Source organism: Boleophthalmus pectinirostris, unplaced genomic scaffold, assembly GCF_026225935.1.
Source record: "Boleophthalmus pectinirostris isolate CB_2022bp ecotype Guang Dong unplaced genomic scaffold, ASM2622593v1 HiC_scaffold_14, whole genome shotgun sequence".
Classification (NCBI taxonomy): domain Eukaryota; kingdom Metazoa; phylum Chordata; class Actinopteri; order Gobiiformes; family Gobiidae; genus Boleophthalmus; species Boleophthalmus pectinirostris.
The window spans coordinates 1,427,928-1,452,882 of NW_026571047.1; the positions used below are offsets into that span (position 1 = coordinate 1,427,928).

Genomic DNA, 24,955 nt, shown 5'->3' on the forward strand with positions numbered 1-24,955 from the left:
AGGGCTGTGCAAAAATATTGAAATATCGCTCTATTGTATTGCTTAATGTGATGATACAGTATCGATATCATGGGCTGCTGTATTGATATTATCACCAACAGTATTTTTTGGTCTATTTTACTCAATGATTTTGTTACAGCTACAGTTTTGTTGTTTGTTCAGAGGAAGGAAACTCATTTATGTGACACATTTGACATTTTCACTGTTTTGTTGATTAAAATGTTTGTGTTTCATATGAACTTTGCACAAAAAGTGGTTTAACAAAGACTTTTAGTATCATAGACATGATTTAACCTTTATTTTTATTGAACTGTATTGAATGGATTTGAAATATATCGTATCAAATCGAAATTGCACTGTATTGAGATGTGTATTGTATTGTGGCCCATGTTTCAAGGTCTGTATCCTATCAGCAACTCTTTAATGATACCCAGCCCCACTGGCCACCCCACTCCCCCCGAGGAGAGCCCCTGTAGAGGACCCCTGTAGAGAGCCCCCTGACCTGTTGGAGCAGCAGGTTGCAGATCTCCTGCAGCAGGACGATGATTCGGGCGGGGCGGCAGTAGGAGCGGGAGTGGGTCCAGAGCAGACACACAGTGTGCATGAGTGGAGCGATGTGACCTCTGACCTCTGGGAACTCTGCAGCCTCCACCTCCTCCAGCAGGCGCTGCAGGGGCTTCAGGTGAGCACAGATGTCCTGAGCCTCCTCCAGGGCTACGCAGAGGAGTGACGAAATGTGATTAAAAGACCTTACACTGTTTACTGATCTGTGTTATACTGTTGTCTCCTCATCACACACACACCTGGACTTGTGTTTTGTTTCATTCACATGTTTAACACACAAACCTGCACATTTAGAATGAGCTCTTCTCTCAAACAGAAAACACTCTGTCCCACTTTGTGATGTCATGTGGTAATGCACAGGTAATGCTCCACTGTGTTTTTAAACTATACACACCTTCACTAGAATTAGTCATCATAGATCATTTCAGGCCTGGAGTTGTCAATCTTTACTGAACCTAAAGTTAAAAGGAGCTGTTTACTTGAAAACTACCACTTCATGACATCACAGGGTGGAACAGAGCATTTTGAACTTTGGAGATGTAGACAGACTAATAATAAAGAGTTACTCAAACATGTGTAAATGAAACAAAACCCAACTCCATATCTGTTTTTAAGGACATAGCAGTATTCTGAAATGCCTTAAAGTTCACAAGAGTCATTTTAAAATAATATAGGACTTTTAAAGATAGGCCTGTCACAATAATCACTTTATGGACACAGATGGAACAATCATTTTTTTAAGTAAATATTTATCATGGGGATTTTTTAGATTTTTTAAAAATACAATAAGTTTTGAGAGAGTTGAATGAATAATCTGTATGACTGATAGATACAAACTAACTACACTTCTGTCATTTATTTATTGCAGCTCTTACATTTTAACAATTTGGAATCACTTTTTCAGGATTAATTTAATATTTACATACACCAATAATATATCACACTTCAAAATGTGTTTTAGTGACAGTCCTAAGTAAACATACTGTATTTGCAGAGACACTTACTTTCATAACTCCTTTAGCACAGCAATATACTCATTCAATATACACAGTGTTGGGGAGTAACAGATTACATGAACTGGAGTTACGTAATCAGAGTACAAATTATGAGTAACTGTATTCGGTTACAATTACTGTTTCAGTGAGTGTTAATAAACGGATTACACAGAGGTATTTTCCTGTTTTCATATTTTGAGCTAAACCAGGACTAAACCAGCACTAAACCAGGACTAAACCAGGACTAAACCAGGTCTAAACCAGGTTTAGAACAGCACTAAACCAGGACTAAAACCAGCACTAAACCAGAACTAAAACCAGGACTAAACCAGGACTAAAACCAGGACTAAACCAGGACTAAACCAGGACTAAACCAGGTCTAAACCAGGTCTAAAACAGCACTAAACCAGGACTAAAACCAGGACTAAACCAGGTCTAAACCAGGGCCAATTTGAAGAGAACAAACGTGAATTTTCAGGATGTGGTTGTTACATTCATGTAGTTTTAAAAAACATGACAATATCAAGTAATCCAAAGTATTCAGATTACATTACTCACTTTAAGTAATTTAATGGATTATGTTACAAACTACATTTTGGGCTATGTAATCTGTAATCTGTAGGGGAAGACATTTTAAAAAGTCACCTTCCTAACACTGAATATACTCAATTACAAGTTACACACTGCAGCAGATTATTCATTGTAGTGTTCTGCATACATAAACTCAACATAAAGCATATGTGCACAGCAGAGATCACACATGTGCAGGTTTAGAGCAGCTCTTCTCAGTTTTCGGTAGTAGATAAATGCTTTTTTCTTTCTGTTCCAGTCCAGCCTGACTCACAGTTTTGTTTGGCCTTTTCCTTTAATGGATGCTATTATAAATTCCCGTGGTTGAGCGTGGGCCTGCACACTTCACCTTCTCTGTTGACCTCTGCATTGACAAAAAGCCTGTCTTCTCTCTCTGTCTTTGAGAAGCCTCTGTCCTAAAGCTGCTCGATTATGGAAAAAAATCATTTTCACGATTATTTTGGTCAATATTGAAATCACGATTATTCAAACGATTCTTTTTTAGTTACATAAAGCATTTGTTAGTATTTATAACACTTTGTTATTGATCAGTTATGCAAAACTTTCAAATTGCAAATACATATAGGCTCCGGATATGTACCTTAGAACAGTTCTGCGATGTATAAAACATAAAAAGAATTAAATAAACTTTGAACATGAAATAATGCATAGAAAAACGTAAACGTATCTAAAATAAACTATAAATGGGTGAGTGAGGTGATTGTTCATCCTCAGAGCCTCCTGGACTCTCTGTACTCGAGACAGTTACAGACGACGTCCCAGAGTGTCCTAAAAGTCGTGCAACATCCCCTAAACTCAGAGTTTCTGCTGCTTCCCTCTGGTCAGAGGCTTTTAGTCCCAAGATCTAGAACAAATCATTTTAAAAAGAGCTTCTTTCCAGCTGCTGTTGTACTTATGAATAAATTTTAATCTATTTATCAATTTTAGTAAGTTGTTTTGGAAAAATCATGTGTGTTTTTATATATTTAATATTTATTGTTATTTTAGCCAAGTGTGGTGGATGAATTTAACAAATTGTTTATGGAACAAAACCATTCTGCATTGGAACTCTTTAACACTTTATTTTGTAAATGTGTTTTTATACATGTTTATTGTTCATAATGTGGATGAATGAAATGCGAAATGTGGGACCAGCCTCAAATCTGCAAAACAAATTTACCTACAGATACGAATAAAGCAACTTAACCTAACCTACATCCAGCTGTTCTACAATCTCTATATTAAAAAAAATATATATAAATAAAAATACTTATTTATATAAAAAATATCCCAAAAGAAACTTTATATTGAATTGGTTCAACTCGATTATATGAAGTTGGAGATTGATTGACACACAAATCAAAATGGCGATCAAAATTTGATTAATTGCTCAGCCTTACTCTGTCCTCCTACAGTACGTGGATGACCTCCCTGTGGCAGCACCATGAGGCAGCAGTGTGAGAGGGACACTGTCGTGCTGCTTAAACATCTGGCAGCAGAGGGACACAAGGTTTCTCTGGCTAAGCTTCAATTTGTGAAACAGAAGGTAACTTTTTGGGTCACATTATCACTCCAGAAGGTAAATCTCTGTCACCAGTCAGGAACCAAGCTATAACCACGTAAGATTATAGGTCAAAAGTTCTAGAACACCCTAATTTTTCCAGTTTTTCTACTGCAGTTCAAGTCGTGCAAGTCCAATGAAGAGCTTGAAATGGTACAAAGGTAAGAACTGAACAGACAAAGGTTAAAAAAAAAAAAAAAGAAAGAAAGAAAGAACAAAACACGAAGTCCAAGCTCTGTCAAAACTACCTCAGGAAAAAAGAACAAGATGAGGAGCTTGATGGTAAGTGTCCAGACTTAAACCCCATGGAGCTGGTTTGGGATGAACTTGACAGAAGAGTGAAGCAACCTACAAGTGCCACACATTTATGAAACTTCTGCAACAGACTTGGGAAGAACTTTCTGAACAAGATTTGATTTCTATTATAAAAAGAATGAGCCACGAGTGTGTTCAGCTGTTCTATCTGCCAAATGTGGACACACACATGAATCTAAAGTTTAGAATACGTTATGGTCAACAGTAAACAGTAAAAACCGTGTGGTGTTCTAAACCTTTTGACCGGTAGTGTATGTCCTTTCTAGGGATATGTTCTTATTGCCGTAATTTTATTCCCAACTTCTCTGTCATAGAGCGCCCCCTCAGAGATGTGAAATACCAGTGTGGCCTGAGTATAAACAGTCACAATACTTGGACACCTGAGATACATGTAGCTGAATCGTTTGAGCGACTGAGGGCCAAATTGTGTGGACGAACGAGAAGGATGTACGACCTCTGTGTTGCTGCAGAGGCACGTGAGTGTCTAACAGCAGTCATTTCACTCATGTACTTACTGTTGATTTCATGATGTAGCTCTAAGAAATCGACAAAAAAATTAAGCAATGAGGTATTTTTGCCCTATTTCAGAGTGGGACTACATGTTTGGATTCAAGAAGTGGTGCTCAGCTCTGAACATTCATGGTAATTAAGAGTTCTGTGTGAGCTGTGGCTGTGCTTAGCTGAGTGAAATGATTCTGAAGTATGAAAAAAGTTCATTTGCACTGAACCTTAACAGTAGAAAAGCCTTTCACAATGGATGGAAATGAGCCTTTGTCTATAATCCTGTGTGTTTACGTTCATGTCTGTCCATTAAAATGCACTGTCGCAATCAATCTAATAATTCATTTACATCAGTTCTGTGGCAGAAATAAAGCACAATTCCTAATATTATATCACACACAACATGCACACACATAGTTTATCAGTATAATAGTTTTTCAGTTCATGCTCACCTCAGCTGGAGTCATGACTGAACCTCGAGACATCACATCGGAACTCAAACTAAAACTAAAACCAGAACCACTGAAGTGTACAGAGTGAGAGTGTGAGGAGATGTTACCGTGCAGAACATCCTGGAGCAGCCGGGTGAAAGAGTGAGTGTAGCTGCTCTCCACGGCCTCCAGCAGGGCGGCCATCTTCTGAGCCCTGGGAGATGTGAGCTGAGAGTGGACACACCGCAGGTCTGACAGTCTGAGGTACACAGGGACAAACACAAGAGGGAGTCAAGGCTCAGACAGACTGACAGTACATGCACATGCACATACACATGCATATGCACACCCAGAGACAACCTGTTCAAACATCTGTGTAAATGCATGTAAACCCACAACTCATGACGTCTCCCAAAAGCCCAGAACAACATGAGGCACATGTGTATGACCTGTTGTTCCAGAAGAGCAGCTCAGTGTGGGGCGTGGGGTGAGAACCTCGGAGCAGTTCTTCTGAAGAGTCTCTGCTGAGGACTCCGTGCAGCTGATGGATCCAGTCTATGAGCACCGACTCCACCGAGTGGATCAGGCTCTTATCCACCGAGTCCACACTGTAATACCAAATATTCTCATTTGAAACATGTTTTCACATTCTTATACATGACTGCAGATCACTGTGTGTTATAAATTACATAACAATAATATTTAGAGTATCCTGTTCTTCTCTGGGACACACTTTTAAGAAGTTCATTGACTCTCTTCTAGCTCTGCAGATCTCAGAGAGTCAGACCTTTAGTGCAGGTTTAGTGTGATTGAACACAAGGCACAAAGGAAAATGTTTACTGGATGGATATACTGTTTTTTTCGGACTATAAGTTGCACTTTTTTCATGATTTGGATGTTTCCTGTGACTTATACTCTGGTGTAACTTATATATTAAAATGTTCACACTGAAGCAGTGAGAGGTTCTAGTCTTGTGTGTGAGTATCTGCTGCTCCTGTTCCTCCTGTACCACTGTCACTTCACTCTACTGCACATGTCTCCTGCAGAAAGAGCCTCTGTTCTGTCTGTATCATGTCAGTCGATCGCACCATTACTTCTGCACCACTGAACAATTTAACATTTAAACAAACTTATAAAGACAAAGACGGAGAAGACTGAACACAAATGCCCCCCAAAAACAAAATCAGATTATGTAGATTGCAAGCTGCAAATTGTGAAATCTGCAGCTGAAAACGATAAATCGAGCAGCAGAAAGAAAGTTTGGAGTGAGAGAGAAACTTGTGACACCAGGAGGATGCACCATGAAACTTTCCTGAAGTCACTGGATGGATGGACAAAGTCTGGACTTCAGTGACACTGAAACCATCCTGTCGAGATTCAGAAAGACCAGAATAATTCTAACTGGAACTGATGCTGAGTCTGACGACAGCGACACAGAAGAGGAAGCGGCGCTCTGTTTACCTCCGAAGGTCGAGGCTGAGTTGTTCAGAAGTGACACCGAGGATGAAGAATTGAATGGATTTAGTGATTTGGAGTGAGATGGAGAGTTTGGTAAACTTGTTCTGTTCTGTTGTTTATAGTTTATCTGAAGAACTGTTCATATGTGACGTTAACAGTCTGTTGTTCTCTCTTCTATTGTTTTTACTACAACTTGACTTTACACAGGAAATGTTGGTTCCTGGTCTCTGATTTTAGAAAATACATTTCCCCAAAAAGGTGAGACTTATAGACCTGTGCAACTTACAGTCTGAAAAATACAGTAGTGGTTTCTCAATAAAAACAGTTTATTCTGAACATGAGACTAGTGATAGACTCATATATTAGGCTGATATTTGCACTTTTCAGCACAACATCCTTAAATCTACAAGTACAGTCATCTAAACAACTGGTATCTCTCTACATGAGACCATCAACACTCCAGGAGCTTGTTGTGAAAACATTTAATGTAAAAGTCAGAATAAAAGGGGAAGGGTCTAGAGTCTACGGCCAAGTGTTACTGTGAGTAAACCTGTCTGTGTGTTTGTTCACCTGGCTTTGGTTTCCATGGCAGCCTGTTCCACCTCCATTTCCAAGAGCATTGTTAAGAGATTGACATTGTTTGTTGACTAAACATCACTTCTCTTCTAATTAGTGAGTTATTTAGTGATTCTAAACCTTTGTATTGGCTTTTAAAATGGAGCCTACAGTAAGAGTCTTGCACTTTTACTCATGTAATAAAGGAACCACAATCACAGTCAAAGTCACTGTATTTTGTTCCTCTAGCCGTTAGCATTACCACAATAATCACAAATTATGAATGATCCAGAGGGTGTCAGTACCAACTCATCCACCACATCAGACCACAGCCTTGTTAAAAGTCACTGTTGGTTTGGTCTTTTATTTTAAATCAGAGTTTCTGTAAAACGTGCGTCTGAGTAGAGTTTGAGAATGTCTGGTCTGTGAAGGTCTATTTGTACAAAGATCATAAGAAAAAGTAAATAAAAAAGCCTGTGTGTTTGTCTCACCTGTTGTATTTGTCTGGGGCAGCGTGCTCCAGCCTCTCTGCCCCACCAGGAGGGGGCAGTAGTGTCTTTCCTTGGACACAGCCACACAGCACAAACACACTGCTCTGGAGGAGGTGCAGGTGCCGCTGGAGGTCCTGGGACACCACCTGAGGCCAGGCAGCCTGGTTTCTGCTGTTGGAGAGCAGAGGGACCACCACCTGTCCACACATTTAACCAAAGCACATGAACGGTCACTGTCCTGTTTGTGACGACACATCTGAGTGTTAACAAGTTTAAACAGCAGCTCTTCATTTTAGGTTCCCTACAGGCCCATTAAAACCCGGTAGTTGGACTGGTCTGTAACCAAAGAAGCTCCATAATGTTTCTTACTGTAAGAATCTTTTGTTTACTGAAGCAGAAGCATTTTTTACACATACTTGAACCTTTCTCTTTTACAGTGAAGACTTGATCACATGTCCTGTGAGTCACTGTATATTTATATATCACTTTATACAGGCCTGCTGTTTATTCTGATTGAATTAGGCCGATTAAACATCAGTGTTGATGAGGAGCCCAAGCACTTTACATTAAAAAGACCTGAGCAGCCAGTCTCCTGACAAAGTGTGCGCCTCTGACTGTCCAGGGAACAGTGAGGCTACAATCCTGAGTCTTGATTTAAGGATTTAACAACTCACAGAGTAAGACAAATGTTGAGAAGCAGTGCTGCGCGTGCACACAGGTCTAGTGTAAAGATGCTGGGCTCATTGTTACACTTTAACAGAGACAGTGTAATGATTAAAGCGCTGACCTCTTCCACCAGCCTGGAGAAGTGCTGCAGAGGCGCGGGGGACAGCTCCCCGTACACCAGACTCTCCTTCATGTTCTCTGCTCTCAGCGCGGCCTGGCTCCGCTTCACAAAGTACACCACTTTGTTTTTGGATGAAGACACGATGGTGTCCGCGGGCTGCAGGGCTCCGGCTGAGGACAGAGTCAGAGCCAGAGTCTTGGGCTCGGACTTGTCCAGAAAGTCCTGCAGCAGCTGCCGGGTCTCCTCTCCACACACGCACGTGTCCCAGCGCTCCGGTTTGATCTTCAGGGCCCTCAGAACATGCTCCTGGAGGAAGAGAAGGCGCCTGTCCTCGGTCTGTGCGTCCTCCATGTCTGCGGTCAACTCTGCTCTCGTGCCCCGGGACAGAGCGGCACTGATTATATGGCGTCTCCATGGTAACCACTGTTTGCATCTAGAGTCACTGAGCGACACAGAGACCTGCAGCAGGATCCAGCTTCAGCCTCTCACCAGCTTCTATTGTTCTCTGGGAGACGTTTCTGCGCTTGGTTGTTTTCTAATTAAGCAATCTAATGTTTAGTCTCCAGTAGGTCATGCGCACATGCGGAGTGCGCGCGGAGAGGAGGCGCGCATGTCCTCTCCGCGCGCACGTGCTCAGTGACTGAACGTGCCCGCGCTTTAAGAGCAAAACCAAGACCAGGAAAACAGACCAGAGTGTGACACGTGCTCTTACATCTGCTGAACTTTCACTCTGTCCTTATTTCTGGACACAAACACTGGATGATACACCAACACGTCTATGATACTTCACGCACTGACATCACGCGGTGGGCGTTCTACACTACACGCATCTCCACTGGCGGAATGTTCGACAGTTACCATGGTGACAAAATGCACACAATGAGCACGTGGCAAAAAAAAAAAAAAAAAAAAAAAAAGTCTGTAACTCTAACGCTGGAAAAATACAAACTATAGTCTGAAAACAGACTCAGTGCGCTTCAGATGCCGTTTTATTCACTTCAAATGATTTCTTCTTACTTTAATAATCCAACATCTCCCCCGTGATCATAAAGCCTAAGTTAAAGAAAGTAAAGAGGTATTTTCTGACAGTTTTAAAGTAAAACATCTGACCTCATTTACGGCACGAACACAGCACGTGACCCCGTCTTCGTGCGCGTGGAGACTTTGCTTTATGAAATGAATCAGTGGTCTTTAAAGGACGCAAAAAAAAATAAATAAATAAATAAATTGATAAAATAATAAAAGATAAATAAATAAAATAAAAATACAGGGATGCTGACAGTCTCTTGTTTTAGTTCATCCCTGCACATGCTCAGTGTTTGTGGTGGAACTCATGTTGTGCGCAGTACATTTGGACCGTTGGGGAGTAAAGGAGTAAAGATGTTTTGACAGTTTTGAGCAGTTGGTAAAATAAAGTCAGATGTTGCTGCTGTAATGTCGATTTTAAAGTAGTAAATTGACTGGACTCGACAACAGCAGCAGACTCTTAAAGAGGATCTGTCTGTGTGTTTTCTGCTGCTGCTGCCACATGTGCTCATCTAGAACAAACTGCAGGACTAAAATGAATGAATGAATGAATCTCCTGTGGAGGACTGTAAAAAAAAAACACCAAAATACAGAACATATTCTATTTTGAAAAAACAAAACAAAAAAACAACAACAACAACAAAACAACAAAAAAGTTTTATAAAGACTTTACTTTTCACTTCCTCACCTTCAGTTTGTCCCGCTGTTCTGCTGGACACTGCAGAATGAGAAACACACTGTGTTCTGTAAAATCAGACCTTTACACAAGTGGAGAGTCTGGAGGATTTCTCTGTATTCACACAATCTGTTTCTCTGAGATTCTTCTCCCTGTTTGACTCTGTGTGAAATCCTTTGTTTGCCTTTTGATGCTCACAGATTGTAGATTTTTGGGCCGAAGTTCTTCATCATGTGACAACAGAAGTGTGGTACTAAACAAACAGTGTTGGGGAGTAACAGATTACATGAGTTATGTAATCAGAGTACAAATTATGAGTAACTGTATTCAATTACAGTTACTGTTTCAGTGAGTGGTAATTAGATTACAGTTACTTGGTTGAAATAAATGGATTACACGGCGGTATTTTCCAGTTTTCCTGTTCCTGTTTTTTTTTTTTCAGTAATTTCACTCATTGCTGGAAATTAAACCAGGTTTAAACTAAATCTAAACCAGGTATAAACCAGGACTAAAACAGGTCTAAACAAGGACTAAAACAGGACTAAACCAGGACTAAAACAGGTCTAAACAAGGACTAAAACAGGACTAAACAAGGACTAAAACAGGTCTAAACCAGGACTAAAACAGGTCTAAACAAGGACTAAAGCAGGTCTAAACCAGGACTAAAACAGGTCTAAACCAGGATTAAAACAGGTCTAAACCAGGTCTAAACCAGGTCTAAACCAGGTCTAAAGCAGGTCTAAACCAGGACTAAACCAGGACTAAACCCAAACTAAACCAGGACTAAAACAGGATTTAACAGGACTAAAACATGCTGTGTGGACGTGTCTCCTCCTCTTCTATCAATAACATTTTTAATACGGTGAAGTAAAGTCTGGTCTTTTTATTTTCTTTTATCAGACAAAACATCTTATGTTAAGATGCCCTCGGTTTTGCTATTCTACAGCAAATTAAGTAATCCAAAGTATTCAGATTACATTACTCACTTTAAATAATTTAATGGATTACGTTACAAACTACATTTTCCGTGTGTGTAATCTGTAATCTGTAGGGGAATACATTTTAAAAGTCACCTTCCCAACACTGTAAACAAACAAATAAACAAACAAAACAAGCTGAATTCACTGATCATGTGTTGGTGAATGAGAGCTGCGTCCAGTGTTCTGAGAAAGAGAATGAGAACTGACGACAAATGCTCCAAATGATTTGACCCCTGCTCAGACACGTGTTTGAATGAAGAGATTAAACTAAACTTTCAAAAAATGTGCTAAAACCATTGGAAAAATGGACACTGCGCAGGGACACCCCAAAGCAGAATCGAGCAGGAGTGTATTGTAGTTCTCTGTATGCTCCACTAGAGGTCACCAGAGCATTTCACACGGGCTCCGTGCGCGTTCAGACAAGTTTGTTTAGTCCCATTTGTTCCATTCTTCTGTTTACAATGAGTAATCCTGTACATCACAAGGCAGTCATGACATGTTTGACACGCAATTCTTCTCTCAGAAAACACGTTTCCACCTTGTGACGTCAGAGGGTAATACCGGAAGCGCTCCTCTGTGTTTTTAAACTCCAAACTCTACTAACCTAAAGGCAAACGGAACAGTTAACTTCAAAACTCCTGCTTCATGACATCACAAGGTGCAGCAGAGCATTTTGAGCTTTGGGGATGTAGACATACTAACAGTAAAGGGTCACTCAAACGTGTGAATGAAACAAAACGCGAGTCTGGGTGTGTTTCTGAAGAGGTAACAACATTATAAAGTGTCTAAAAACTCAAAAGAGCCAGTTTCGCGTAATAAAGGACGTGTAAATTGAGAGATACGCGCTCTTATTTTGAAAGCGCCTCCCGGAACCGCTCCTCCTCTTCTCCCGCGTTGACGCCCGCTCTGACGCGCGGTGAGGGTTTTACGCACACGCTCCTCTCTCTCTCCCGCTCCAGTCTCGGCTCTGTCTCGTGTCTGCGTGTGTGTGTGTGTGTGCGTCTCGTCCTCTCCACCTGACGCTTCCCCGCGCTCCCAGGTAACACCGCCTTCTACCCGGACACGTTTCCAAACCAAGTCCGCAACTTTTAGAGCGCAGGAGCCAAGCTGTTTGGACTTTGGTTGGCACTGGTCCCGCTCTGGAGACGTGGAGAGTGGACGCGTATTTTTCCACGAGTCTATCGCGGAGTGACACCTTGTTGACGTTCTGTGAGCGCGTAGAGACGGTAAGAGAGTTCATGTGGGGTTTTCTCTCATTTATCTTTAGTCCAGTTTTGGTTTGTGACTTTCTGTAGACCTTGTTTAGTCTTGGTGGATTGTAATCTTACAGTTCAGGGTTAGTCATCAGATTTAGATCATTTTAGACCTGGTTTAACCTGATCCAAGTCTGATCCTAGTGAGTTTGAAAAGCAAATATTAGGAGGGAGGTCTTTGTTTGAAAATGACAATTTTTTTTAATTCCTTCAGATTAAGTCCATTTGTAACCCGGTTTAACCTGAACCTGAATCCCGACAGTGTGAGTTTGAAAACTAAATATTAACAGTTAGATCTCTGTGAGAAAAGATTGTAGTGTTGATCCTTCTTTATTATGTGGTTTTACACGTAACTGTGATCTACTACACAGTTATTACTCACTGCTCTTGTGTTGTTTTATTGTTAATTGTGTGAAGCTTGTAGTTGTTGTTACTATTATCAAAGTATGAATTAGTTGTAAGTGTGTGTAAGTAAAAATAAACCACGAGTGTCCCAAGTTTTTTCGGCTGGTGAGTTACTCCACATTATCCTGGGAAGAACTTTATAGAGCTATTTTTAAATACTCTGCTATTGTCCCTGAAATAACTCTGCACTCTGTTGTGAGGCGGACCTGCTCTGGAGGGTCTGACTCTCACTTCATTTGTGATGTTTTTTTTAAAAGTTCAGGAAAAAAATTTTTTTTTTTTGAATGATTCATGGTCTTGAGCATCAGTCTGTGGCCCTCCACGTGATTTATATTTCACTGACCCTTCATGAAAACACTTTAGACCCCCCTGTAATACTCTACTGCATCTGTGTGCCCTTGCAGTAGTCTAGTACATATAGTAGTGAGTAGTCTAGTACATGTGGTAGTGTGAGTAGTCTAGTACATGTAGTAGTGTGAGTAGTCTAGTACATGTAGTAGTGTGAGTATAGTACATGTGGTAGTGTGAGTAGTCTAGTACATGTAGTAGTGTGAGTAGTCTAGTACATGTAGTAGTGTGAGTAGTCTAGTACATGTAGTAGTGTGAGTATAGTACATGTAGTAGTGTGAGTAGTCTAGTACATGTAGTAGTGTGAGTAGTCTAGTACATGTAGTAGTGTGAGTAGTCTAGTAGTAGTAGTAGTCCTGGTCGTCTCCAGATGGATATGACGCTAATGAAAGGAGAGATTGTGTGATGTAAAGTTTTTGTAAGCTGACTTAAATGTGTCCAAAGTTGTACTTAAAACAACTTCAGCTGGTAGTAATAATAGTAATAGTAGTAATAGTAGTAGTAATAGTACTAGCTGTAGTAGTAGTAGCTGTAAATGCATAGAAAAAGTAGTCATACTAGTCTTAACTCTATTGTGCACTTGCAGCCTCTCATGTTACCATGCCACTGTACGTCGAAAGTAGTACTAGTGTAGTAAGCGAGCAGTAGTAGTAGTAGTAGTAAAAGTAGTAGCGGTAAAATGCTTTGAGGAATTAATAGCCCAAGAGCCATAGTCCTATTGTACACGTCCAACATTCCTGCACCACTGTACTTCAAAGTTGGAATAGTAGTAGTGGCACAATATCCTACGTCAATGTCTCGACCAAACCACATGCCTTTAATGTTCTGAATAGTCCACTAGTCAAACACTTTTTAAACACATTTCTAAACAAATAAAAGTGAAATATGGAGATGGAAGGATTCTAAACACAGTGTGAAGTGATCAAAACAAAACATGTTTAGTGTGCTTTTTTCTGATCGATGTGTTAATGTTTCCTCGTCACAAACAGACCTGCAGTTGTGTTTTGTTTTATTCACACATGTTTAACACACAAACTTGCACATTTAGGCTGAATTCTCGCTCTGTTCCACCTTGTGATGTCATCTGGTGATACAGGAAGTGCTCCACTGTGTTTATAATTGCCATACACTAGAATAATTTGAATTATTTCAGCTCTGGAGTTGCCAATCTCTACTGAACTAAAGGTAAAAGGAGCTGTTCACTTGAAAACTACCCCTCCGTGACATCACAAGGTGGATCTGAGCATTTTGAGCATTGAAGATGTAGACAACTAATAATAAAGAGTTACTCAAACATGTGTAAATGAAATAAAACACAACTCTGGGTTATGTTTTTGATGAGGTTACATAAACCTTCATAAGAATCTATTTTGTGTGATTTGGGACGTTGAATTATACCACTGTCTTTGTTATAAAAAGCTCTTTCCATATGTTTTTGTAGAGTCCAGATAAAATAAATATATTTTGTTTTATATTTTTACATTTTATTGATTGCGTGAACTATTTGCTGATGTTCTTCCACCTGTACTTAATTGTTTATGATCAGGATTACAATTAATTAGGAATTAGGAATGAATTAAATTGCTAAGCATGCTCCAAACCAGCTTTTTCAGTTCTGATCAATTATGGTAAATGGTCACATTTTTCTATAGCACGTCTCCACCTTCAAGGTGCTCAAAGCACTTTACAACAAGGAACCATTCACCCATTCACCCATTCACATGGACTGTGGGCAAGGTGGGTTAAGTGTCTTGCCCAAGGACACAACAGCAGCATTCATCTGTGGGAGCTTGAATCACATCAGCCAACCTGTAGGTCAGTGGATCTGACCACTCAACCTGTGATGTTTATGTTGAGAGCTGGATTTGAACCACCAGCCTTCAGATCAGTGGGCAAATGCTCTACCAACTGAGCTTCTGCCGTCCGAATTATGATGCTTGATATCAAGCGATACCAGTACAGAGCTTGAAAACAAAACTGATCCAAATGTGTTACGTAGCTGTTTTTTATCTCTCAAGTAACAACAGAAGAGCTTTGTGTAAATAAAAAGAAAACACTGTAAGACTTGTGATTGCGATTTGCAATGTATGATGTTTTAATAATATAATTTTGTACAAAATTCACATTTTGAACGCATCCAGACTATAAACTATTACAAAAATCCCACATCACAATATGTTTGTAAAGATTTAAACTACAGGGTTAACAGTTTATGCAGAAATGAAGAAAAGATGGACTTTCAGAATCTGCAGGATTCTTGATTTGCTAATTGCATCTGTTCAGATTGTGATTTTGGTTCTGTTGTGATTCTAACTGAGTTATTGGATTATTCTAGTGTTCTGATTGTACCCACTGAGGATTTGCTGTCTTGTGGTTCTGTCAGTACCTCCTCTCGCTGGCCTCCCCTTGTTCTGCCCTGATTCTTCTCTGGTTCGTGTATGGTTCTCCACTTGTTCTCCCCTGGTTCTCTTGCTCTCCTCTGAGTCTCCCCTAGTTCTCCTCTGGCTCTCCTCTTGTTATCCACTGATTCTCCTTTGGTCCTCCTCTGGTTCTCCTCTGGCTCTCCTGTGTCTGTGTGTGAGTGGTGTGTGTGTTGCAAATGTGTCAGTTTTGGAGCTGCTTTTTGTTCATTCTCATTGTTTAGCTCTTCGCTGCTGTAGCTCCCACTCATAAACAGTCTGTTTTCTTACACCAGCCTAGTGTTAAGTGACTATAGTGGCTGTAGACTCGTTACTGGACCTGCACTGATATGTAAATGAGCTGTGAACAGAGGTGTGAATGATTCAATGGATGGATTACCACCTGATGATGTCATGAGGTAGGGCCAAGCGTTTGTGCTCTGGAGAGAGAGAGACAGAAGAGAATAATGCAGGTTTAATAAAGTGATATTTATACACATAGGCATTTAGGCAACTTTGCTTGTAATAGAATTGTTTTTGAGCTTTCTCCCATATTATACCATTGTTCCCACATCAGAAACATGCCTGAGGTTTTAGAGTCACCCATGCATCTTTGAGTAATCTAGTGATCTCTCCCTGGCCCTATTCAAACCGTTTTCATGGTTGATTGTAAGATTCTGTCTAATGCTCCTCCCACAAGCTGATGTCAGCCTAGCCAGACTGGTGCCACCTAGTGCCTCCATTCAATTCCATTTCTCTCCAGTGACTAGGTCAGGAATCAAAATACACTAGACGGTTCGCAAAAACCCCAGAAGTGCAAGTTCGGGCACCAGCCAATCAGCGAAGAGCCATATATTCAGTGTTGGCAATGATTCCCAAGAGCGAGGATTTAACGCCGGAGCAAAGAGAATGTTTGGTGAATTACACCAAGGGGAAAGATGTTATTGTCCTCCTTCCTACAGGATTTGGGAGCATTAGTAGAGCCCGACCGATATGGATTTTGTTGTGGCCGATATGAAACCGATATAATGGGAGTTGGAGCTGCCGATAGCCGATATAATCGCAGATATATTTAGTGATGTAAAAATTCATTGTAAATCTTGAATTGTTTAAAAAACTTAGGTTTGGCTCTTGTGGATTCTAAATTGGGTTTATTTAGGCAACATTTATTGTTATTCTGCCTCTTTACATCATATTTACAGGCAGTAGGTTGGTCTAATGGCATTTTTGCATCACATTCTAGCTACTAGTGATGGGTATTCCAGTTTTTTTTTGAGAACCGGCTCTTTTGGCTCGGCTCACTAAAGCAGCTGGCTCTTTCGGCTCCCAAGCGACTCTTGAGATTGTTTTGTTGCAAGCAGGACTAAACCAAAACTGAACCAGGACTGAAAAAGGACTAAACCAGGACTAAAACAGATTTAAACCATGTGTAAAACAGGACTAAACCAGAACTGAACCAGGACTGAGTGTCGGGACTCGGTCTCTCCCTCGCTCGAGCCCAAGATTAGTCCTGGTTTATTCATTTTATGCTGAACTGCAGCCAAACATGCACTTTTTTTTTTTTTATCCTATGCACACGCAGATTTCTAAAAGTTTCGTTTTCAGACGCTGCTGCTGTCAAACTATGGGTCTACAAGCGTCTTGAAGAGAAAAAGTGAGAGAAAGAGAAAACACGGCTCTCAATAAGAAACATGCTCCCGTTGTTTGCTTCAAAGAGCCGGCTCTAAGAGCGACCGATCCATAACTCCTAGCTAGAAAAGAAACCACCGCTATTAGCCTTTAGCCATAAAAACGTGCGCGCCGCGGTAATTAATTATATGAATAAATGTGGATCATTCACATGTCTATTCACAGCTCATTTACATATCAATGCTGGTCCAGTAACAAATATACCGACAATACAGTCACTTTACAATAGACCAATAGAAAACAGCCTGTTTATGTCTGGGAGCTACAGCAGCTAATCGCTAATAACAAATAGCCAAAACTAGCTTCAAAGTCGACATATTTCCAACACTCAGCGCTCACACAGGCTCCTCCTCACATCACAAGTCTGCACTAATAAATGTCCTTTTAATCCAGACTCAAACCGATTGTCCGTAAAAAGAAAATAATCTCAGTGTTGTGCACCGCTGCGGGTGTAAACAAACACACGTGAGTGAAGTGACGAGACTCTGGTGGTGTGTTCAGGGACAGTACGGACACACACACAGACAAATTACACCACAGATAAATACTGATGTGGAGCCACATGTTAGGACATTTATCTGTCTGTAAATTGGATAAAATGAACATAATGTAAAGAGTCTAAGCTTTATAACGAGGTATAACATGCCCACGTGAAATATCGGCCCATATCAGCAAGCATATCGGCCGATAGCCGATAGGTCTCCAGGTGCCCATATCGGCCAATAATATCGGCCAGCCAATATATCGGTCGGGCTCTACCAGTTAGCCCCATTAGTGGTGGATTACCTACATCACGACCAAATAGCAGTGATTGGTTAAATGATAAAAAGTACTCACCTACTGTAGAGCGAACGAATTCTAACACTGCGAGACGGTTTCTGTGAAGTGAAACCGACTGATGAATCAGGCTAACATCACCATGCTCCCACTCGACAATTCTACATAAATGTACAAACACATGATACAAAAATGTACACAGCAACTTGACAAAGCTTAAGCGATGTGATGGTTTCATTAGTGGGACACACTGATTGTGTTGTGTTATGTTTATGTGTTAAATATGGGACCGTGCACACTGATCAACATGTGTTAGTACAGCTGTAAATGCCGTGCAGGATCATTTTCATCTGTAGTTCTATTAGCAGGTTGATGGCAAGACAAAAAAACAAAGACATTAAAGTCACTGAATATTACTGCAGACATATTAGTCAAATTAGAACACTCTAAAAACACACACAGCTCATACATTAAGACAATAAACACAAATCACAATCACACACCAAGACATTTGCTGTGTGATGTTAGAACACACACAGATGAGTTCTTTTCACGTGTGTGATTGTCCAGAAGCTGCTGTTTCACAGATCTAATAAAGCTCTGGATGGAGGTCATGTTTCTTATTTCTGTGAGGACCAGATTCCAGGAGTGTGCGGCGCGAACTGAAAAGTTCAAATGACGTCTTTGTGAATGGGATTTTACACTCTCCAGCGTACTCTCTGCTCCAGGCTCCAGTGTTTGTGTTTAAATTCAACTGTGTGAATCTTTTAATGGGTGTGGAGCAAGATCAAGATCAAGATTGTGATAGCGCTCTGAAGGGGGGGTGATTTAGTGCCTGGAGCAAAGGGAGGGGAGACTCAAGTTGTGTTAATGTTAATGTTAAGATGTTGTTTTTGGCCAATATACTGTAGCATTTTCAGAACAATAAAAGGTCACATGTTGATTTAAATATATGATGTGTTAAATGCAAGATAGACTGGTTTAATGCCGTGCTGTGGAACATTTCAGGCAAAGCGGTAACATCTCTCTGGAGAAGCTCTACCAGACATTACGTGGTTCCTCTTAAAATTTTTTCTAAGGTCCACAGTTGTATTGAAAACAGAGTCACAGTGGCAGTAATACAATCTGTGAGTGCGAGTGTGCCGCTTCCCGGAGGAGGCGTCTCGTGCTCGGAGCAGCAGCCGAGGACGCCAGGGAATGTTTGAGATCTAAAACTAGAGTCGCCTCGAGTGGAGCGCTAAAGCAGCCCGGCCGGAATGTAAACAGCCTCTGTACAATGGACTGTGAGCTAATGTGTGAGGGAGAACCAGAGGAGAACCACAGGAAAACCAGGGGAGAACTAGAGGAGAACTAGAGGAGAGCGAGAGGAGAACCAGGGGAAACCAACAGGAGAACCAGAGGAGAGAAAGAGGAGAACCAAGGGAGAACCAGAGGAGAACCAGAGGAGAGTGACAGGAGAACGAGGGGAAAGCGACAGGAGAACCAGAGGAGAGTGAGAGGAGAGCCAGAGAAGAACCAGAGAAGAGTGAGAGTAGAACCAGAGAGAACCAGGGGAGAATCACGTGAGAATCAGGCAAGAACCAGAGAAGAACCAGAGGAGAACTAGAGGAAAACTAGAGGAGGGCAGAACAAGGGGAGACCGGCGGAGAGGAGTTACTGACAGAACCACATGATGAAGTCCTCAGTGGGTACAAGAATAATCCAATAATTCAGCTAGAATCACAATTGAACCATTTATCTTTCCGTAAATTGGATTAAATGGACATAATATAAAGTCTAAACTTCATAACGACCTGCCCACGTGGAATATCAGCCCAGATCTGCAAGATTTAGACCAATAGACGAAATGTCTCCAAGTGCCCATATGGACCCATAATATTGCCTTAACGTCTGGATTTATGTAGATGTATATAAAAGATGTCTTGTGTGTGTTTTGGCTTTAAGTAGATGGTAAATGGAGTTGAGATTATTTAAAAAAGAATAGAAATTTGGGTATGTTGCAAATTTGTGATAACTACAAACAAGTGCTTGCCAAAGGTTCTAGAAAGGTCCTGCAGATGCACTAACCTGCACTGGGGAATGCAGCTGCTATCTCAGTTTATATCTTGATCCAAACGGTTTGTCGTGTATTTGTGACAGTCGCCGTTAAAGTGGATATCGGCCAAGTGATAAACCGGTCGGGCCCTAGTTTCTATTGTCCTTTTACATTCCCTGCACCTTCACTAGACTCACATGCGTTCCCAGGTTGTGTGTCTGTAGTGTTGTGGTTCATTTGTGCAGCTCGTTTGCATTGGGATGTGCGTCATGGCTCAGTGGTTTTCCAGTGCCTGAACCTGCGCACGAGGACACACGTTTTCCTCAGTCACAGAGTCATGTGAAAGAAAAAGCAGGACCAGCCCGGGTTATTGAGCGACTGCAGCTGTGTGAGTTTAGATATTCAGAACATATGAGGGTTTATTTCCAACTGGTTTTTGTCGTAGGATCTGGCAACCCAAAGGAGCTCGTTCTGCTGTCTGATGAAATAATTTGCTTGAGAACCAAAATTCAACAGAAAAAAATAACTAAATAAAATCAAATCTGAATATTAGAGGTATTTAAGACTACATGTGCTCTCATACTGGTGCAGTGATGTGGTCCTCAGGTGTTTGGGTCTCTGACATGAGAAGCTGGGACTCTGACTTGTTTGTTTTCATATGATTTTATTGTTAAAGCTGCATTGTGTAACTTTTCTGGTGGAGAGGGTCTGTCAAGTGCCTTTCTTCATGAAGATGTTATCGCTTTGTCTGGAATGTTTCACAGTATGGCATTAAACCTTTCTATCTTCATGGAGACCAAACAAGACCAAGTAACAGGTCAGATCTGTGGAGAGGCGACCCCGCTCACAGTCAGAATGTCTGTTTTTCTGCGTATTTTTGAGCTATAATTGAATACACTAAGGTAAAGCTGTTTAATGTCATGCTGTGGAACACTGAATCTCGGCTCGAGCGTCCCCCTGACTTGAAAGTCCCAGTGCGAGTGTCCCATTCTCTCAGTGGGAACATCCCCCTCTTCCCTCCGGGTGCAACCTTCTCTTGGGCGGCACACGGGTAACTGCTGTGCTGTGTGGAAAGTCATATTTAATATCATACATATTTCAATGAAGTGAATACTGGCTCAAACGTCCCCCTGGATTGAAAGTCCCGCCTCGAGCGTCCCCTCCTCCCTCTGGACATCCCCTTCTCTTGGGTTGCACATGGGTACCTGCTGTGCCCGGGAGAGGGGGCATGTAATCGCCAGCCTTTAGCACTGTGATGTCTTAAGTTAGAAAATCAGCTTCTATATCAAAATAAAATGAAATGTGAATGTAGCGAGACCAAATGTGGGGCCTTATTTATTTTATGATCCGCGGCACACATGTTTTCTGTCTGGAATATCAGTATAATCCTCATTTGCTTGCAGAAGTTTACTATGAAATCATATTTTATTTATTATTTTTTTTCTTGTTATAGCATATAGCATCTGTAACTGTTGATTTGGGACGAAATATTAATGATTTTCTTACCTGCTGCCATAAACATCATTTGTAAGCAGCACAACACAAGAAACTTAGAAAGCTACAGAATTAGTTCAAATTCATTCAGAAACTTTTAGGACAGTCTTAACTCTGTATTTCATTGTACCCTTTATGAAACTAAGCCAGTTAATCTTTATGCATATATAAAATAATAATAATAAAATACATAATTATATATACTATATTAATTACACACGCATGTTACAATATATCTCAACATATTTATTCATACATACAAACAAAACATGTAAAAATGATGTAATCTCAAACACACACAAACAGAGTAAATACAGTGTGTCAGATTACTCCTCAGGAATAGTCCACCAGTGAGGCACACACTCTATGTTTAGTCTTTCAATTTCTCTTGTGTACGCACTCTTCAGAATAGTCTACAAGTGAAGCACACTGACTCAGTTCAGGAAGATCGGTAAAATGACATAAATAAGGCCCCACCTTTGGCCTCGCTACATTCACATTTCATTTTATTGTGATATAGAAGCTGATTTTCTAACTCAGCACATCACAGTGCTAAAGGCCGGCGAGAACATCCCCCCTCTCCCGGGCACAGCAGGGACCCGTGTGTAACCCAAGAGAAAGGGACGTCCAGAGGGAGGAGGGGGGATGCTCGAAGAGGGACTTTCAAGCCAGGGGGACGTTCGAGCCAGTATTCACCTCATATGTATGATATCCATTAGGGATGGACATGATCGTTTATTCGAAACTATATCATTAAGAATTTCATCGATTACGTTCATTTTAATCGACAAACCAAATGTAGTTAGCTGTGTGTAGCGTGACCAAACAGGGTCTGTACATGTAGCTCTCTGCATGTGTATTTAACGATGACTTGAAATTCCACGCTTTCTGTTCCGGTCGGGACATGGAGGCCATGTGCACTAGAGCTGGGTATCATTAAGGAGTTGCCGATACGGTACATAACTCGATACACAGGCCACGATACGATATATATCTCGATACAGTGCACTTTCGATTCGATATGATATATTTCAAATCGATTCGATGTGGTTCAATAAAAAATAAAGGCTAAATCATGGCTGTGATACTAAAAGTCTTTGTTAAATCACTTCTTGTGCAAAGTTCATATGAAACACAAATATTTTAATCATCAAAACAGTGAAAATGTCAAATGTGTCGCATAAATGAGTTTCCTTTGACTCCACAAACAACAAAACTGTAGCACTGTAACAAAATAATTTAGTAAAACACACCTAAAAATACTCTTGGGGAAATATCGGTACAGTAGCCCACGATATCGATACTGTATCATCACATTAAACGATACGATATATTGATATTCCGATATTTTTGCACACCCCTAATGTGCACAGTGTACAAAGCAGCACATATGTTTCTGTATTCAGTGGGGGAAAAGTTCACCAGGACACTGAAAACATGAAAAAGTTTTGTGAGGTGAGAGTCGCGCAATGTCGATGATGAGTCCCCACCTCCCTCCCCCCGTACGGTGTCCTGGTTTTGACAAACGCAAATATGGTCACACTAACCTGTATTCACCTGAGTCGTGCCTCATCAACGCACAAGAACAGTTTTTTTTCCTTCACTTAGTTTATGCAAATGAGCCATGAAGTTTTAAGTTTTGTTTCTGTGAGAGTTGCACAAAACTGAATTAAACACATTATAATGTCAAATGGGCTGATGTGGCTCTGGAGTCGTTACAGTTTATATGTCGTGAAGTTGAATTTATTTATGCAGATTAGTAGTGCAGATAGTAATAATAATGATGATCATTTGAATAAAAAAACGTTAATGATTAATCGATAATCTATCGTTAATTCTCCTGACAATCGATTAAGAAAATTTTATCAAATGCCCATCCCTAATATACATATTTTGAGCCTGGGGGACTTTCCAGCTGATTTCCAGAACATTCCAGGCAGTGCAGTGACATATCCATAGAAACAGACAGACAGACCTCCAACCAAAAAGTTACACAGTGCACCTTTAAGTAGTGTGTATGTGTGTGTGTGTGTGTGTGTTGGTGGTTGGAGAAGTTGATGGTGCAGCTTTGTTTCTGTTGGTTCAGTAATGTTTTGCTTTTCTTGCACAGTCCAAGAGCTGAAATGTTCCAGGGCCCATATGTCGCTCCTTCCTGATCAGTGTTGGGAAGGTGACTTTTAAAATGTATTCCCCTACAGATTACAGATTACATACCCCAAAATGTAGTTTGTAACGTAATCCATTTAATTACTTAAAGTGAATAACGTAATCTGAATACTTTGGATTACTTGATATTGTCATGTTTTAAAAACTACATGAATGTACCAACCACATCCTGAAAATTCTTGTTTGTTCTCATCAAATTGTCTGTTTAGCCCAAGTCTCCATGAATAAGCAACTGTTTGCTGTAGAGAAGCAAAGACCAGGAAATCTTAACGTGAGATGTTTTGTTTTGTCTGCTAAAAGAAAATAAAAAGCCCAGTCTTTACTTAAGCATATAAAAAATATTATTGATAGAGAAATGATTTATATAAGAGATCACTGCTGCCTTCAATTATGTCCACTTACTGTTAGGTGTCATATTGTTTAGTCCTGGTTTAGTCCTGCTTTTAGTGCTGCTTTAGTCCTGCTTTTAGACCTGGTTTAGTCCTGGTTTAGCCCAAAATGTGAAAACAGGAAAATACTGCCCTGTAATCCATTTATTTCAACAAAGTAACTGTAATCCAATTACCACTCACTGAAACGGTAACTGTAACTGAATACAGTTACTCATAATTTGTAATCTTTGATTACATAATCCCAGTACAATCTGTTACTCTCCAACACTGTTCCTGATCTATGTTTATGTGTAATAATAATAATAATACTGTTTCCTCATTAAATCACACGTATTATTTTAAACTCTATAATCTGGCGTTTTTGAGGAGCATGTTATTCACACTTGGTTTTTTATGTTGGACCTGCCTTGTTGCGCCGCTGCTTTAGCTCCGTTAGCGCTGTTTACTGCAGTCACACACCTGGGGGCCTTTCAATGACCACTCTCTCTCTCTCTCTCTCTCTCTGTGACTGTCTGTGCTCTGCTGCTGGGGCCCTCAGCTCTGTCGGCCTCCCACACAAAAATGAAAATATTCAATCACAAAGGCTGCAATTATTTTGGCATTACAGTTAAGACCTCTGCAACACGTTCTGAAATGTCAGACGCCAGATGCCCTCACTGCCCTCAAAAGCTGCCAGCACTGTAGTTTACATTTAGATTTTTATTTCTAAATTGCACTGCCTGTCTATAATGGCTCATACAAGTGATTTATTCAAACATCTGCAACTCAAATCTGATCACAGTACAGAAAATTCCCCAGCACTAAAAAGTATGAACCCAGAGCCAATTTACACACAAGATAAGCTTTTTTTTCTCACAGTTTAAACATTTTCATTTCATACCTGCATTTTAGACTAGTTTTAGCTCTTGTTGACATTATAGTTGCTAGGTAACGGTTATAAAATTACCTCTGTGTGCAATATCTGCTGCCTACTGACATTATAAATTTCACTAAAGAAAAACTAGAATAAACTAGGAAATATTTTGAGTTAGATCTTAAATATAATGATATAATACATATGTTTTAGTGAAATGAGTGGTCTATGTAC

The 24,955-nt window shown here is 40.4% G+C and overlaps 2 protein-coding genes across 3 annotated transcripts in view; one reads left to right on the plus strand and one right to left on the minus strand.

The window, feature by feature from the left end:
* LOC110154053 (dynein axonemal heavy chain 9) overlaps positions 1-8,579 on the minus strand; it is a 567,616-nt gene extending 559,037 nt beyond the window's left edge. For both annotated transcript variants that reach the window (XM_020917987.2, XM_055150409.1), the window contains exons 1-5: positions 8,229-8,579; positions 7,442-7,638; positions 5,387-5,545; positions 5,066-5,196; positions 503-714 (exon numbers count right to left, since the gene is read on the minus strand). In XM_020917987.2, the coding sequence (XP_020773646.2) occupies positions 503-714; positions 5,066-5,196; positions 5,387-5,545; positions 7,442-7,638; positions 8,229-8,579 (1,050 nt within the window). The remainder of the gene's footprint in view (positions 1-502; positions 715-5,065; positions 5,197-5,386; positions 5,546-7,441; positions 7,639-8,228) is intronic.
* Positions 8,580-11,908: 3,329 nt separating this feature from the next.
* Positions 11,909-24,955, plus strand: part of LOC110154052 (caskin-2-like) — a 154,525-nt gene continuing 141,478 nt past the window's right edge. The window contains exon 1 of the mRNA XM_020917986.2: positions 11,909-12,136. The gene's annotated coding sequence lies outside the window, so the exon portion shown is untranslated. The remainder of the gene's footprint in view (positions 12,137-24,955) is intronic.